Source organism: Callorhinus ursinus, unplaced genomic scaffold (assembly GCF_003265705.2).
Source record: "Callorhinus ursinus isolate GAN/ISIS: 27379988/994484 unplaced genomic scaffold, GSC_fseal_2.0 scaffold12, whole genome shotgun sequence".
NCBI lineage: Eukaryota > Metazoa > Chordata > Mammalia > Carnivora > Otariidae > Callorhinus > Callorhinus ursinus.
The window spans coordinates 29,578,859-29,597,862 of NW_027397074.1; the positions used below are offsets into that span (position 1 = coordinate 29,578,859).

Below are 19,004 nucleotides of genomic sequence, written 5' to 3' on the forward strand. Positions count from 1 at the left end.
TAATAAGAGATGCAATAACCTTTTGAAATAATGCTCTTCAGCATGAGCATTAGATGATGGCAACATGAGAATTAGTTATGCTAGTTAAGCACTACTTCTATCACTGTAGTTTGCTGAAATTCAGGTCAGAATTCCACAAAGAAAACTTTAAAAATATGAGAGATCGTTTAGAGGAATGAAGGATTCTTCATCCCAGGAAATGATTTTCAAGTCTGGAGAAGAAATTACCTTTGTTGGGTTGGAGGAGTAGGGAGCGGGGTGGAGGAAATTTTTTAAAGTGTTTTGGAATTATTATTAAGGAAAAAAATGTACTGAGGAAAGAGTTACATCTGAAGTTGAATATTTGTGGCAATAATAAAAAATAGTTGTCTGTCCTGAGGATGTATCATTTGTCATTAGGAAAAAACAAAAGACAAAAAGGAAATAGTAGTAATCTAAATAAAATATATTTATAATCATATTTTTTGGCAAAGTTGAGTAAGAGTGAGAACTGATTAATGCCAATATGGCAATTTTCCCTAGGATGTAATTGGAAGACCTCACCATCATTCAAATCTTTGGATTTGCATCCCCACAGTTTCTTTTGAAAAGCACCAGATTTAAAAAGTAGTCCCTCTGATTTTCTTCCTTAGGGTAAAAGCCTACTGCAAGATTCTACTTATGATCCAGGAGTTGGAAGAAGATCAGCTTTCTCAGGGCTGTATGGGCTTTTCTGCAAGATCATCTGAAGGAGGTATTTAATACCATCCATAAGAAAAGGCTAGGATTCATGGTAGGAAACATGGCCTCCTCTTTGTCAGCTATTCCTCATGTTATCATCATGTCAGCAGAATTTATCACAGGGATTACAGTAAATGGATTTCTTATCATCGTCAACTGTAAAGAATTGATCAAAAGCAGAAAGCTAACACCAATGCAACTCCTTTTCATATGTATAGGGATGTCGAGATTTGGTCTGCTGATGGTGTTAATGGTACAAAGTTTTTTCTCTGTGTTCTTTCCATTCTTTTATAAGGTAAAAGTTTATGGTGCAACAATGTTGTTCTTTTGGATGTTTTTTAGCTCTGTCAGTCTCTGGTTTGCCACCTGCCTTTCTGCATTTTACTGCCTCAAGATATCAGGCTTCATTCAGCCCTATTTTCTTTGGCTGAAATTCAGGATCTCAAAGTTAATGTCTTGGCTGCTTCTGGGAAGCTTTCTGGCCTCCATGAGCACTGCAGCTCTGGGTATTGAGGCAGATTACCCTAAAAACATAGACAGTGATGATGTCCTCAAGAATGCCACGCTGAAGAGGACTGGACCCAAGATAAGGCAAATTAATGAAGTGCTTCTTGTCAACTTGGCATTACTATTTCCTCTAGCCGTATTTGTGATGTGCCCTTTTATGTTATTCATTTCTCTCTACAAGCACACTCATTGGATACAAAATGGATCTCATGGTGTTAGAAATGCCAGCACAGAAGCCCATATAAATGCATTAAAAACAATAACAACAAGCAAAAGATAACATTCTTTTGCTTCTTTATTTCTTATTTTGCTGCCTTCATGGCAAATATGACATTCAGTGTTCCTTATGGAAGTCATTGTTTTTTTGTACTCAAGGACATAATGGCAGCATTTCCCTCTGGCCATTCAATTATAATCATCTTGAGTAAATCTAAATTCCAGCAATCTTTCAGGAGACTTCTCTGCCTCAAAAAGAATCAATGAAGAGGAGAAGCAATGCAAAACATTGTTTATTTCTTTGACATGGATTCAATGGATGATTGTTTTGTTTCTGGTTACCTGTGTATTTTGTGTGCTCTCTTTCTGGCAATTTCCTTCTCATCTCCTACACCCAGGACATGCGAAGCACTAATTTTGATGTTGGATGGATAGGATATTTCTTTTTCCAGGGATAGTATACTTAAAAATATTATGATAGTAACACATTTAAATAATTAGTACTTGCAGTGGAATGCCAGTTGTGTTATATATAAATCAGGAAAAAATTTTGTTTTCTGTCTTCTGAGATCATCGAGAATCTTCTGGTTTTGATGAGCAAAATCAGATTGATTTAGGCTAAGACTTGGAACAATATAATAAATTTGGTTATTTGAGTAAACATAACTATTTTTTCAAAGAGCATCATTAGTGTAATTATTGTTAGAATACAAATTATATGTTGAAAGTGTATGTAGGTGCAGGCAATGTATTCAGATATACAGATTAAAGTCTTACTTTGCTTTTGATGTCAGTTACTAGTTCACGTTGGTAAATGAGAAAATGCAAATAGAGGTAGCATGTGTGTGCACATACCCACACACAATCCAGGGTCTCCATTTTTTACAAGACGAATAAATCTTTTTCAGCTCCCTGAAGTGTTAAACTCATGTCCAGAGACAATATGAGTGAGGTCGTTGACATCAAAGTCCCAGCAGGAAAATGTTCAGCTGGTGTCTTAACCCCTTAACTGGTGTATCAATTCCTTCCAACTGGAAATGTTGTCTGGGGTATGGCAGCAGCAAATGGCTTGAAGATCAAAGGTAAAAGTTTTGAAACCTGTTGATAGATTTAAGTGAATTCTGCTCTTTAAGAATCTTAAAAGTCTTAAAGACTTTAAGGATCTGAAAGTCTTGCTTTAGGAAAGAAAAATAATTTTTGTAATATCTTACATCTCAGGGTATCTGTTTGAATCTGTGAAACCCTCATTGGCTCCTAAACAAACAAACAAGTGTGTAGTTATGTAATTGTAAATAAATTGTCATTAGGTGAATTGGAAGTTGCAAGGATGGAAAAAAACAAACCTAGATGTGCGTGTGTATGCCTCTGTGTGATTTTTTTTTTTTACACGCAATTGTTTACTTCATCCTCAGAGCACTTTATAAAGTAGACAGTGGCATTATCTCAGTGTCCGCTTGCAAAAGTAAGGTTGGGAGAGGTCATTACACATTCTTAAAGTCCGTCAGCTACACTCAGGGGTGTAATTGGAACTCAAATGTGGCTCTTCTGTCTCTAAAGCCAGTACCCTCTTACTTGGTTTTCTTGCCATTAGTGTTTATAGCAACTTTAGATCCTGAAATTTGTGATGAGAAACAATGTTCACCCTATAATGTATGATACCCTATGACCTTTCCTTATGGTGTCCTTAAAATGTCAACAGAAAAATATTTCACAAATCTCTGCATTATTCTATTACTTAGTGAAACTATTTATTTTTTTATTTATCTCATATTTGGTTTACTAATAGTCTGAAGTGATCTAAACATAGGTGCCCCAATTTATAATTCAGTATGTCTCTACTGGGAAATTGCTATGCCGCTCTCACTTACTATGGGTCAGGGAAAATTAAACTCACTACTGGGAAAAACTGGTACTCACTATGTTTACAGCCTGAGTTCTGACCAAATTGTGTAACTGGAGCCTACCCCTTAGATAATAGAATGACCTATAAGTTTTGGCATCAACCCAGGGAAGCCCCAGGACCCCTTGTTTCCAAAGCCAAGCTGAAAATCTCACTAGTGCTAGTGCCTGACTTACATAGGTAGGCACGACAGATACTTCCATGTTGAGGTTTGATACCATTGGGCCACTTATAGCCCTTACTGGATTCATTGATTTTTTTTAATTTAAAAATAATTTTAATAATTGTTTTTTAACTTGTAAAATAATACATAATGTAGAAAATTGGGAAAATACAGAAATATAAGAAGTGAACCCGGTAGAATCCAAGGTAAAATTTTCATAAACATTTTTCCAGCATTTGAAATCCATATACACATATATGCATATACAAGTATATATGCATGTGGTATAATTTATTACATTATGGGGTCATGCTGTATATATACTTTATGCAATATTTTTATTTAAATTACGTGTACAAAATTTTGCATTTATAACAGCTTCATGTTTCATTTTATGGATGTAATTTTGTTTTTAACCATTCTTCTATAATTAACCTGTATCTCCATTAACAAAGAGAACTATACAGTTGAAAATAATGTTTATACTATTGAAGAAAAAAACAGAGATACTAAACAAAACAAACAAAAAATAAAAGTCTACGATTAAAGAATGAGGAGGATCTTTTGTTATTATTACTATTCATACAAGAGTAACCAGATTGGTACTAATACCTTGAAAAATTTTGGCATGAGAATTCCTTGACATAGGTCTGTGGGCATGGAAATCCTTGGAATGAGCCTGTTGGCATGGGAAACTTTTGTAATGATGCCATGGCTGGGGATTCCTTGGAATGGGGCTGTGGCATGGCAGGAATTCTAAGATTTCATCAAGTCTGTATGGAGAGGCTCTAATGTCTTTAAGAGAAATTCCAATAACCAGGTAATTAATTTTCTATCCCAGAATTGCTTTACTTTTTGTGTATATTATCTCACTAATCTTCATGACCCTCATAGAGAATATTATTATCTGTACTAAATATTGGGAAATCTAAACTTGGAGAGAAAAAAGAATCAGTTACGTATCTAGAACTAAATCTTGCTTTCTAAACCTAAGGTCCTCATTTTTTTCTAAACGTAATTGTGCATCAGAATTTCGTGGGGAATATTTTTAAGTTGTGGATTTCCAGGCTTATCCTAGACTTGCTGAAAATTGTCTCTGGGGATGGAGCCCCCAAATCTATATTATAGACATGCCCAGGTAATTCTGATGTAACTTGTTTACAGACCAAGGTTTTTGGCCCACCACATTACAGAATATTAATGCTACTACCCAGAGCCTTAAAAAATATATTCATTTCAATATAAAGTCTTTGTTGGGAGAAATTTTTTAAGGCCTTTAAATAACATTTTTTTTCCATTATAAAGTATTCAAGTTATTGCTCAACCTTTTATTTAGACTCTTTTGGTTGAAAGGAACTGATTCACATTTTGGTCACCTAATGTAAGAAGAGACATGTGAAGTGCATATGAAATGATAAAGAAGAAACACTGTCATGGAAATCCAAAAATAAAATCTCCGGCTGGCTGAGTAAAAGGAAACTCTATAGATAGAACTCAACAGTCATAATTTGTGGAACCTTGTCTAGTGCTCATCCAATATTATGAGTCACCCTCTCTCTACACACCTACTTTTCCTTTTCTCACTATAGGCAATAATTCTCCTCCATGATATATATATATAATTATATATATATATATTAATAAAATAATAATATATATATTCTCAACAGGTATTTTTCTGCTTATATATATAACTCCTTATATACATAACTCCTATTTCATCATAAATACAGCTAACTCTACCATTCTGGGCCTTGACTCTACCTCATGATTTCCTTCTATCTTTTTTTTAAATTTTATTTATTTGAGAGAGAGAGAGAGAGCACAAGCAGGGGGAGGACAGCAGAGGGAGAGGGAGAAGCAGGCTCCCCACTGATCAGGAAGCCCGATATGGGGCTCGATTCCAGGACCCTGGGATCATGAACTGAGCCGAAGGCAGGCGCTTAACTGACTGAGCCACCCAGGCACTCCAGATTTCCTTCTATCTTATACTTTGATGTATATTGGTGTGTGTGATTTGACTTATCTCTCAATTCAAATTTTTCTAGGATATAACTGATTACACACCTGTCATCTGATTACATATCTGTCATTGTTGTCAGGCCATCATGAGGATCTCTGGTATGTCTAGGTACTGTTTATCCTTGGATCAGGGGTCCAAATCTGAACCAATCAGATTCAATCTGGAAGGTAAAGCCACTGGTCCGCCTAGGGCTCTCTGTCCCTTCAGTTGGGCTGTGAGCAGGGAAGTTCCTCTGAAAGCATCTTGGGGTATGAGGTACCATGATTATCATGAATCGTATGCTTCTGTAATGCTTCATTTTTCAGGACTCAGATAAGGCAAGGGATACCCAAAGTTTCCATGAAGACTTTTCATGTCACTGGGAGCTTAAAATCCACAAATAGGAGTTTGATTCATCTTCCCTTTGTATTCTAGATAATTTTATGTCAAAGAAGACTTGTAATATACGTGGATGAGGTCATTCACTGTGCAAGACTAAATATATACTAACCAGTAAATAAGTAAATACTGAGAGTCAATGGTGTGGGCACACTGAGAGGTCCACATGCTAGTATGTTTGTAGTTCTTGGGCACATCACAGCTATTCCAAACCTGGAAGCGAGTTTCAGGACATCTGTATTTGTTCTCTTTCTTCTGGCTTCTCCCTCCATAGATACAACTCTTTTTTACTCATCTCAACTTATATTTAATTTAATCTCAATTATATTTAATTAACCAATAAAGAGTTTAGTTTTAACCTTTGGAGTGAAGTTACTAGAAAGAAGTCTTTTTCAAGTTAACCCTGAAAATCCTGTACTTCTGTGACACAATTTAAATAGGAAAACTTTTTTTAAATAGGAAATCTTTTGAAAATTAAAGTCTCCCTCCCATACACACACACATATTTATCCAAACTTTTAAAATAAAAATTGCAAGATCTTGTTGTATAGGAATTCCTTCCATTTTATAAGACAAGCTTCCTGAATTTTACTGAAGGGATAAATAGGAAAATTGTCAATAGCTTTCATATAAGTAATTTCAGGATTAAAAGAGGTAATACATATTTCTCTGATTGCGGTTAGGAATAGGCCATTGACACTACTAATGACACCAAATATGATATGATATACTGTTTTCAGAAGGAGATACTCTGAGAATAGCATGGATTAACTTTGTATCAGTTACTTGGCCCCTGATTCCATGGAGTAAAGGGTAGGTCAATTTCAATAAGGGTGTGCACTCTGGGAAAATAGTTCTCTGTGTGTTTGACTTGAATGGGATGAATCTCAGTATGACATACAGGAGATGATGGGAAATAGAGGTATTTTAAACTAAATTTGCAACTTTTGTCAGGGTTCTGCTGTGTGACACAGATTCCTCAGTAGAGAGGCTTCTTGAACACGTGGAAAGTAACACCCAGATTTCATGCTTCAAGTTAAGGGGATTGAGTCATTAATGGAATTCTTTTATTTTTTTTTTTAAGATTTATTTATTTGAGAGAGAGAGTGAGCACAGGGGGAGGGAGAGAGGGAGAGGGAGAAAGAGAATCTCAAGCGGACTCCCCATTGAGCACAGAGCCCAATCCGGGGCTCAATCTCTCAGCTCTGAGATCATGACCTGAGCCAAAACCAAGAGTTGGTCGCTAACCAACAGACAGTGCCACCCAGGTGACCTGTTAATGGAATTCTTATAACATTGTGCTATGAGGCAATGCTATATGTAATAGATGAATGTAAGAAAATATTTTAATTTCTAACTCAGAAATTATAACAGTTGCTTTATAGTATCACTGAGTACAAAGCATTTATGCTCAAAGTACATAAGTTATATCAATAAATGCTCTTTCAGTGTATGCCAAATATTGTTCTCTAATTTCTCTAGCGTTGTATAGTTTTATAGAGGTGATAGGGCAGTGGAAATGGTACTCCATGGAAATTGATGGGAATTAGAAAGGATGGGGCTTTATTGACCCAGTTTTCTATGTAATGATTCTGAGCTTTCAAACGTGTTTGCATTTTCGAGACCCTTAGTTGTTGCGATGTGTTTTACTAATTAATTTAAAAAGTTGCTAAGTCTGTGCTTATATCCCTTTTCAAAAATTGTACTTCCCCATTGTGGTCTACTATGGTTTTTTCAATACCTAGTTTCATGGAATAAAATAAGATGGCAATTTTTTTCTCTAAACCATCTTTAAATTATTAATAAGTTTTGTTTTTGCTTTTCAAATATATACTAAATTTTCTAAGAAATTTGGGCAGTTCTACCAGTATCCTCGAGTGTTGTACCATATGTACTGTAATGTGTTAAAGCTTCTATAATAATTTTAGTCATTAAATCACATTTTTAAAAAAGCAAGGCATTCCTTGGGGTGCCTGTATGGCTCAGTCGGTTAGGTGTCTGCCTTTGTCATGATCCCAGAGTCTTGGGATTGAGCCCCCCATCAGGCTCCCTGCTCAGTGGGGAGTCTACTTCTCCCTCTGCCCCCTGCCCCTGCTCATGCTCTCTCTCTCTCAAATAAATAAAATCTTTTTTTAAAAAGCAAGTATGTGCTACCATATAAAAGAAGTTTTAGAATGCATACTAGTAATTCCCTCACTATTGACAAAAAAGGTTAGTATTTTTTAGTCTTTTTTTTATTAATTCTATTTTATTATGTTATGTTAGTCACCATACATTACATCATTAATTTTGATGTAGTGTTCCATGATTCATTGGTTGCGTATAACACCCAGTGTTCTATGCAATATGTGCCCTCCTTAATACCCATCACCAGGCTAACCCATCCCCCTACCCCCCTCCCCTTTAAAACTCTCAGTTTGTTTCTCAGAGTCCATAGTGTCTCATGGTTTATCTCCCCCTCTGATTCCCACCCCCTTCATTTTTCCCTTCCTATTATCTTCTTCTTTTTTTAAATATAATGTATTTAATTATATATATATAGTGTATTTTAAATATAATGTATTATTTGTTTCAGAGGTACGGGTCTGTGATTCATCAGTCTTACACAATTCACAGCACTCACCATAGCACATACCCTCCCCAGTGTCCATCACCCAGTCACCCCATCCCTCCCACCCCCCACCACTCCAGCAACACTCAATTTGTTTCCTGAGATTAAGACTCTTAGGGTTTGTCTCCCTCTCTGGTTTCATCTTCTTTTATTTTTCCCTCCCTTCCCCTATGATCCTCTGTCTTGTTTCATAAATTCCTCATATCCATGAGATCATATACTTGTCTTTCTCTGATTGACTTATTTCACTTAGCATAATACCTTTTAGTTCCATCCACGTCATTGCAAATGGCAAGATTTCATTTTTTGATGGCCGCATAATATTCCAGTGTGTGTGTGTGTGTGTGTGTGTGTGTGTGTGTGTGTGTATACATGTATATATATACACACACACACAGCACATCTTCTTTATCCATTCATCTGTCGATGGACATCTTGACTCTTTCCATAGTTTGGCTATTGCAGACATTGCTGTTATAAACATTGGGGTGCATGTGCCCCTTTGGATCCCTACATTTGTATCTTTGGGGTAAATACCCAGTAGTGCAATTGCTGGGTCGTAGGGTAGCTCTATTTTCAACAAAAAAGGTTAGTATTTTGATTTGGCATAAAAGTAAGCAAGTAATTTTGACTTCTATACAAAGCAATAGACTGACCGAGGTGGTAGAATAAAAATTAGTAACCACCAGAGGGAGGAACAGCAAAAGGACAATAGCACCTGAGGATGGGAGTGAAGGAAGGCACCAGGAGCCTAAAAGGGTATGGCAGAAAGAGGAGAAGGCAATGCTCACCATCTTGCCTAGGTCCTTGTTTCAGCTGCGGGACACTGTTGTGCATTGTAGATGCTTGGTCTGGTGAGTAAATAGGAAACAAGCCCTTCTTTGAAACCTCACTCCCACTCCATCAAGGGAGCATGTTTTTATGGGTGGGACCTCAACATAGATGACTGAAGGAGAAAGTCTCCAACCATAGTAAATTTGAGAGGCCCTTTGGAAGAAAGGGAAAACAAATGAACAAACCAAAACACAAATTAACAGATAAGCTTTGAACATCATTAACACCAAAGCAGGCTTTCTCAGGCTTAGAGCAGACTGGCCAGTGTAGGCACAGTGTGACAGCATCACGTATAACTAGAGACACTTTACTCATATAGGGTCCTGATTTGTAGATAAACTTCGCACGAACGAATCTCCATTTCTGATCATGATCAGAAAGCGCCACTTCCCGAAAGCAATCACTAATCATCTGTTAGAAAACTTATTCTAAGATGTATTCGGGTTCTGTGGTGCATCAAGCACGACGGTTTTAATGGCCCTGAGAATTCACCGTGATCTGCCTGCACAAGGAGACACTTAGTACGGGGGCACCTCCCTCCCCCTACCAGGAGGGGTTGTTTCCTATCTTCGCTTCCCACTGGATTCTTAGCATTTTCCCTTGAAAAATAGGAATGCAACTTTACACAGGCCAGCAAAGCCGTCAGATGCTGAGCGGTTGGCTTTCCAGACACGTCTACCAATAGCGGGCATCCAACTTCGGGAAGGCGGGTGCCCAGATAACCTGTTGGTCAGTTTGCTCTGGCCCCACCCCCACTGAGGAAGTGGCTTCGATAACGCTTTGTAAAAAGAGAAGAGCAGCAGCAGGAGGAGTTCCTATCACCCAGAATGTTCACTCACCCTATGTCCACGAGCAGGCCCTGGACCTCATCGTCTATCTAGAGGATATTAGGGGTATCGGAAAACTCGAGTCTTCTTTTATTCCTGATCTTTGCTTGTACATCGGCTACCCCCAATAAACTCCATTCCCTAACCCACACCGTGTGACATGTCAGGGGGTGAGCACAAAGAGGCCTGCCTCGCACAACTGAGTCGAGGGTAAACTCAGGCATGTCTAATCTCCAGGATCCACTCTTACACAACCTGGCCCTCTCAAACTTCCAGAAGATCCCACCCCACTTCCTACGGCCAGTTCTCCCATTGTTCTTAAAAGTACTGCCGAGGGTCTTAGGGCCCTGAATTCATGTGAACATTTTATTATATTCTCATCTCTCTCAAGCTGAATTTGTTTCTTATTCATGTTTGTTATTTTCAGTGTGGAAATTGTTACCTTTGATGAAGAAGGAAAAGCTAAACTGTTTAGCTGCATGATGGCGTCAGTTAATATTATTTCCCTGCCCAAGGAAAGAAATTCCCTCATTCTAATTTTCTTATTCTGAGCATAATTTAAAACCCCTTTTACTTCTTTATTAATTTATGGTACATTTCAAACTGCAATTACTAGTTATATGACAAGATTATTACTATGGTAAATTTTAAGTTAATCCATTTGTATAAACATATGTTATGCAGGTAACTTCTTCAAAACTTCATAACCCTTAGTACCTGGAAACATGAAAGAGAGAGTGTTGAGGTTTTTCTTTGCCATAACACGTTACCTTCCTAAATATGTGGAATCTGGGCAACAGATTCTTATATAGCCAACCGATATCCATGTGCAGTGACATTTTATTATAAACTCAAAATTTTCTACCACAGAGTAGATTTCTGGATGGTTCTACATATAACTCGAGTCACTTAACTATGAGATAATATTGGGGCGCCTGGGTGGCTCAGTCAGTTAAGCGTCTGCCTTCGGCTCGGGTCATGATCCCAGGGTCCTGGGATCGAGTCCCGCATCGGGCTCCCTGCTCGGCGGGGAGCCTGCTTCTCCCTCTGCTCTCTCTTCAGCACTACTTCGTGTGTGCTCTCTCTCAAACACATACATACATACAAAATACATACATACATACATACAAAAATCTTTAAACTATGAGGTACTATTGCCCTATCAGAATATTCTCAAAAGGCATTCATGAAAGCATTAAATATAACTCCAGTAGTTTTTATGCAGTTTGCCCATCCAAACCACCTTCCCTTTCTCTCTCTCTCTCTTTTTTTCCTTTTTCTTTCTTTCTTTCTTTTTTCCTTTTGGGGGAAGAAGGGGAAGGACAAAGGGTGAGGGACAGAGAGAATCCCAAGCAGGCTTCACGCTCCGCACGTTGCCCAACACAGGGCTCAATCTCATGACCCTGAAACCATGACCTGAGCTAAAATCAATAGTCAGATGCTCACCTGACTGAGCCACCCAGGCATCCCCCCCTTTTCTTTACTTTTTGTTATGAATCCTGTTGTCAACTAAGATCAGAATTGATCTTAGTTGCTCTAAGAAATCTTCAAAGATGTTCTCAAACTTCAGAGATCTACCCTCATTAGTTTTTCATGAGACTAACTGTCAGGACTGATCACTTGGCATTTAGTTCCATGTTTTGTGATGTATTCTTATAGGTTGTATCTTTTCTAACCAATTACTATTTTCTTGAAACCTGGGGCCACATTACAGGAATTTGGGCATCCTGAACAACCAATATTAGTAAACTAAACATAAACAGCCGCGAGAAAGAATCATGCATCTCCATGCAAGATAGAGAAAGAAATAAAATTAGATAACATAAAGATAGATTGATTTTATTTCCAAGATTGTAGAAAATTGAGTATGCTCAATTCTACTGTCACTTTCCTCAGTAAAATAAAATAAAATTAAAAATTAAAAATAATAAAATAAAATCGAACATTGGGGAAAACAATACAGGCAAATTTATCTTTGAGGCTCTGGTTATAAACTGGGATAAGATTATAAGTAATGCACTGCCACCCAGTGGCAAACTTCCACTTTAAATGAAATAGTGGTTTATATAGTCAAGAAACTCCAGCCATTAGGGGTCTTTGGTCAGGAAATTTTGTACTCCACTAGAAAAATATGAGGGAAAGAGAAGTTAACACACAGGTCATAGGAAATTTTGAACTAAATGAGAGTATATAACTAGCCCAAATCAAACAAGCAAATTTAAAAAAAAAGCAAAAGCAAAATTATTTATAAGATAATTGGAAACTTGAATTTTGCCTTGATTCTCAATATCAATGAATTATTGGTCATATTTTTTGATATCATAGTGGTGATGGGCTTATGCTTTAAAATAAAAATCATTATTGTCTTTTAGAGTAAACATTCTCAGATAATCACTGATAAAATGATGTGATGCAGAATGGAGCTATATTTGAAATAATTTGAGTTATTAATTGAACTTTTTTAAAGCTGCTTGATGATTACATGGGGTTTCATTACACAATTCTGTCTACTTCTGTACATTTTGAAATTTTCTTTTTCTTTTCTTTTTTTAAAAATTTTATTTATTTATTTGACGGAGAGAGAAAGCACAAGCGGGGGAGCAGGAGAGGGAGAAGCAAGCTCCTGCTCTCTGATGTGGGGCTCTATCCCAGGACCCTGGGGTCATGACCTAAGCCGAAGGCAGTTGCTTAACCAACTGAGCCACCCAGGCGCCCCATTTGAAATTTTCTATAACAAAATCTTTTTTCATATTTCACCAGGACATAGATTACCATTGAGTATAGGATTTGATTAGTAAAAACAGAGCGTTTTCTCCATAAACTGTAGGTTAAATCATGGGTGAGGAAGAAGAACTTATAATCTTTGTTTGCCTTATAAATGAACATTGAGGAAATGAACTCAAACATTCTTAAGCCCAAGGTAATAAGAGAGTTGAAACAGCTTCTCAAATCATGTTTGTATCAAGTGTCAAACTCATGTCGACTTATAAAACAGATTACTAAACAAATAACAAAAGGTGAATTGTCAAGACTTATTATTTAGTAAACTGCATCGGAGTGCAATTAATTTTTCTCTCTCTTGTCTCTCACTATTTAGTAAGTATTGAACTTCCAAGTATGTTAATTTTCCAACCTTTCAAAAAAGAGCAAAGGAGTGACTGCCTTGTTGCTAGGTTTTAGGCAACAATTAGAGGTCCTTACACTCGACAATTGGATGTGCTTTCACTTTTTTTGCTACTCTGACTTGAGTCCTTTAGGAATTCAGTTTCTTAGCAACTCAGATGGGTAAAACTTAAATATATGCAGGGTTCTTTTGTAAAGGCTAAATGTTTCCCTTATAAACTGTTTGTTTAGTCTAGCTTGGCTTTGCAGAAAAGATTTGCTGAGCTACACAGCCCTAGAAATTTTTACAAAAAGCTCTCAGTTTTAAATGGTGAGTGAAGTTATTAATAAATGCTCCTGCTTTTGTTTATATTTTGAATTATTCCAGTTTGTCAATTTGACTAGCTTTTTGGAACCTGTGTATTTTAATATGAAATGGATGAATTTATTTATGAAAAACAGTTTATGTATAATATTGTAAATGGGAAATTATGAAAAATTGTATTAAGAAGAAGAAAGCCAAGATAGAAGAAAGTGCTGAATTTCTTTATCAACTTACAAATATGCACGAATTTGTGGTTCACTGTGCTCTTTTTTTTTTTAAGATTTTATTTATTTGACAGAGAGAGACACAGTGAGAGAGGGAACACAAGCAGGGGGAGTGGGAGAGGGAGAAGCAGGCTTCCCGCGGAGCAGGGAGCCCGATGCGGGGCTCGACCCCAGGACCCTGGGATCATGACCTGAGCCGAAGGCAGATGCTTAACGACTGAGCCACCCAGGCGCCCCTCACTGTGCTCTTAATAGCACACTACAATGTTTTTTTCTTATGTTGACAGCATGTAGGTATCAGGTATGTATCTATATCAATCTATTTAAATATCTATTACCCCAAATACTAATATTACAAAATTAAACTCAGATACGTAAGCAAAAGAAGCTTAAATTTGCATTCATTTGCTAACCAAAGAAATTTATTTCTTTTAACTAGTAGATCATTAAAAACAGATAAAAATATTTTGTGACTTTCCAGTTAAAAATATTTGAGGAATAAATTTAAATAAGTTTATTTTTTATATTGCCACTAGTATGAAGAAGCTTTCCATTATTTAGAAAAAAAAATTATGATTAAATATTTGGGGTTTTAGATACAGTTTTCAAAAACAGAATCTGTAATTTTCAGATTTTGGGAAACACAGAATTCCTATTATTCCTCTTATTGAACCATATAAAATTTGCATTTTTGTAAGATTGAAAAATGGTTGAAAAACAGCATTTCACACGGCTCAACTTAAAATATGCTGAAGCCCACGGAGGATTTATAAAGCTAGAAATTCTTGTCTCAACAATTTTATAATCTAATTTGGAGGCAGATTTTGTAAATAATTTACTTTAATACAAAATGTAGCTTCAAGCACCATTGCTCTATTTGGAAGAAAGGATGAATCCTGCATGGGGATCTGGAAACACTTTTACTGGACGTTCAGATATAAGAAGAATTTCATAGGTGGAAAGTAACTGCGCTTATCGAATAAAAAATAACCTATTCTTTCATTTTCAATAAGACATCTAGGCCAAAATATAACTTCTATGATATATCAACATTTACCACTAAACCTTTGACTGAATGAGAATATTGCTGGTTTATTTTTTCTTGGGATTCCTCAGCCACACAACTCATAACTTTGTATTTCTCTATGTTGTAGTTTTTTTCCATTTGAAGTATGATGATGTGATATTACCGTTACAGGCTTCAATCGTTCAACTAGACCTCCAGGTAATTTCTTTCTTTTGAGGTACCTGTGGACTACAATGATACATGCCAATACATGATTCATATACTATAAAAGCCTGATGTTACACACATTATTCAAATGAATACCATGTAATATTAAATTCATAATATAAGGACAAAATAAAGTGTCATAAAAATTGGAAAGAATTTATTACCATTTAAAATATGACTTAGTAAGACAAATTAAAAATTTAAAAAAATAAAATAACATATGGCTTTGTTTCAATTTTTGTTAGTCAGGAAGCCTGGAGGCATATAGACGGAGACAGAGGCATGCCTCAGTGTCAACACAATACGTTTATTTTTAATTTTTTGAGGAGCCTTCACATTGTTTTCCATAGTGACCACACCATTTTGCATTCTCACCAATAGTGCAAAAGTGTTCCAGTGTCTCCACATCAACACCAACACTTAATGTCTTTTTTTTTTAAAGATTTTATTTATTTATTTGACAGAGAGAGACACAGCGAGAGAGAGAACACAAGCAGGCGGAGTGGGAAAGGGAGAACAGGCTTCTCGTGGAGCAGGGAGCCCAATGCGGGGCTCAATCCCAGGACCCCGGGATCATGACCTGAACCGAAGGCAGATGCTTAACGGACTGAGCCACCCAGGCGCCCCTTTACTTATCACCTTTAATAATATGGTAAATTTTTTAAATGCCCACTTAATTAATGAAACAATCCATTTACTTCATTATCTACAATTTTTAATATATTATTGAAAGTTGAGTTTTTAAGTCAAAGTGTTCTGTATAGAAAACCAATAGAGTAAGTGCTTAAGAGTATAGACCAGAAAGCAAGCTGCCCCAAGTTACCTAAACTGTCTATCTTTTGGTCTACCTATCTGTAAATGAGAATGATAATCACCAAATCTATATCATAGAATTATTGTGAGCATTAAATCTGTTATACTTATATAGATCACTTAGTTAATAATGTATATATAGCACATGTTATCTGGTACATGGACATACACACACACACACACACACACAATTATTATTATTGTGGTGCCATTTGAATAGTGCTTGTCCAGAGTTAACTTTGTATTACCCAGCATTCCTCATTTGGACAAGGGTGACAACACATGCATTCTATATTTAAATATTATAATTGTTTCTCAATTATAAACAAAACAATGAGTATCAAGTAGTTTTATAGTTATGAAATTGAGATAATTTATTTGTAAATAATGTACACATTTTAGCATGGATTATATTGATAAAAGTCTTGTCTATGTGTAATTAAAATGGGACATGTCAACTTATGTGTACTATGTGTAAGTCACTATGGAAAAAAATGCCAGGGATACTTTATAAACCCAGACTCTGATCTCAAGAAATGTGTAAGTAAAATTTAAGTAGAATGCAAAATATGCCATTTGAGTCACAAAACACTACTGAGAAGTTTAAAAAAGAGATTTCCTGGGAAACAAACCTGGAATGTGAACTGGAGTTTGAAGGATGACATTAAATTCCAGTAGAAATGGTGGGCAGGATAAGCAAAATTTTATTTGGATTTGCATTATAAATTGTCCACCAATTTATCTCCTGGGCCCTGATCTCCAACTAAATTCTGAGAGATATGAACAAAGACCTGTGTAATTGCTAAGTTTCTCATTTGTCTCCATATCTGTAGTACATGGGTGCCACTTGCTGAAAGATGATAAACAGAAGAACAGTACAGAAAGATTTATCACCTACAAGCCTCAGGAATGCACCTGGGATTCAAAGCTAATTTTACCAAAAGCCCCGTGGTCCATTAAATCTGCTTCATTCACGGGGAGCTTGACTCTTTCTCTACAGCTGTTGGGAAATGTCTCCAACACCATTATTAATGATTGCTCTAAGGCAGGAGTTTTTAATTTGTTGCTAGCGTATATAGTGAAAGACATTATCTTTAAAAGTAAAGCAGAAAGATCTCTGTTTTTTCTTAAAGTGTGAACAGTGAATTATCCAGAATTTTGAATTTTCTTTTCTTATTACAAAGATAGTTGGTATGGTGCATTGAGGCCTCAATATTGTAAGGAATTTCCCCCCAAAATTTACTCCCACCCCATTTGGAGCAGCCCATTGAGTGAACTGCACTCAGTAAGAAGTCCTGACAAGAAGACTTTGTCATCCACTCATAAAAAGATGTTGAGAAAACACACTTTTACCATGGCTCAAATTCTACCCCGGACAAGTAAGACTGCTTTGTATCCCTGTATGTCCCAAAACAGCAAGATGTGCATTTGGTGTACGGAGCAAGTTTTTAAAGCAAAGACTATTAAATAACAATTTTAAAAAGATAAACCACAATTAAAGTCAAGTACATGTTTGCTTTCGCTGACTTCCTTTGTGCCATCTCCCCTAAGAGACACAGAAGGAGGCGAGATGTGTACAGTGCATTTATGGATCGTGTGGAAGAAAAGTTTACCCAAACATGCAGGAACCGGTGGGCAAACACTTCAAGATTTGTTGGAGAGCACTTGCTACTCAAATGATTTTTTCAATAATATGTACTTTGCCCTATAGAAGCTCTGTCATAAGAACTGAAAATGAAGTATTTGCATGATGCTTAAATCATTTTAAGTGGAGTCTGAGAGAATCTAGTCCCTTGATCAGATATTATTATTTCTCCTAGGTTCAGTGGAATTTTGGAAAACTGTCAGTGACTATGTCACAATTCCAGGTTTCGCCCATATCCACTCAGACTTGATCATTCTAGAGCATTTCTGCCAACTGCCAAGAGCCTGCATCTGCATCCCCTTGCCCAAGGCTATCTGCGGCTGCTGGAGCTGCCCACAGCAAGTCGGAAGTGCGGGGGGGTAAGAGCTCCCAGCAGCAGCCCTCAAGTAATAATGGAGGTGATTGGTCTACACTGCTCCCCAACGTTGCCCCAGGGGGCTAAACGCCGGTTGTCCGGTACCCTCGTGCACTTTGTTGGCTTCCTTCCTGTCTCACTTACTCACGTGGTTACCTTGCCACCATTTTACCTTCACTTGGGGACCACCTATGGTTTCACCAGAATCCCTGCTAATTGCCTGTTTCTGGGGAAACCTAAATCATGACATCAGCAGGCAATAGTATGATGATCTTAGAAGGCAAAAAGCCTGGCTTTGAATCCCAACCTGGCCATGTGATCTCGGGCAGGTTACTCAACCACACTCTCTTAGTTCTTCACCTGTAGAATGGGAATAATATGCTCTGTCCTTAGATGCAGACAAGGAGGGGATGTCCAAGTCAATTTATAGCTTCTCTTAGCTCTCTTTATGCCCTTGTCAATGTCGTCTGTGGGAAGGGGGTGGGAGGGTGGATTAACATAGTGAATAGTTTGAGTTTGGGATTTGGTCAAAATGGATTCAAATCCTAACCAAATACCTATAAATGTAATTTTGGATGATTTGCTTTTTCTGAATCAATCTTCCCCAGGTTTCAGGAGAGCTAAATGAAACGGTATATATAAACTACTGGTAAAGTCCCTCATATCTTCTGGATTGATTTATCATTGATTATTATTGTTAACGATAATATAGAGATAGGGCTTTGCATAACCATAGAAAAGTTACTTAATTGTCTATGGCTCAGTTTTCTCATCTGTAAAATGACAATAATAATAGCACCCATTTCATAGAGTAGTGAAAAGTTAAAACTTTGTAAAACATGTGGAATATAGCAATGACACTGATTACTATACAAGTATTTTATGAATAAAAATTTAAAAACTATACATACTGCATGTACAAAACAAGCATCTAGGGACTAGTCAAGTCAAGAGTTGACTGAAAGTAAAGAGAGGAAAAGAAGTTTGGGGGTGGGAAGGGGACAGAGAGAGAGAGAGAGAGAAAGAGGGAGAGAGAGAGAGAGAGACACTCTTTAGTAAGATAAATTTATGTCCTTATGTAAATGAGGGGAACCCAGAGAGTGAACAGTCAGCAGACAGCTGTCTGT

General features: G+C 36.9%; 2 protein-coding genes across 2 annotated transcripts; both read left to right on the forward strand.

Moving 5' to 3' along the window:
• Positions 1-781: 781 nt before the first annotated feature.
• On the forward strand, positions 782-1,710 carry LOC112824846 (taste receptor type 2 member 2-like). Its single transcript, XM_073898570.1, is given in 2 exon segments — positions 782-1,489; positions 1,492-1,710. Coding segments are annotated over 2 exon segments (927 nt in total).
• A 2,926-nt stretch (positions 1,711-4,636) lies between these two features.
• CUNH7orf78 (chromosome unknown C7orf78 homolog) lies at positions 4,637-18,323 on the forward strand. Its single transcript, XM_073899399.1, has 6 exons — positions 4,637-4,644; positions 9,964-10,077; positions 10,607-10,666; positions 16,685-16,852; positions 17,428-17,508; positions 17,698-18,323. The coding sequence occupies exons 1-6, from the start codon at positions 4,637-4,639 to the stop codon at positions 17,726-17,728; spliced, it is 462 nt and encodes a 153-aa protein (XP_073755500.1). The 3' UTR covers positions 17,729-18,323.
• The last annotated feature ends 681 nt before the right edge of the window (positions 18,324-19,004 follow it).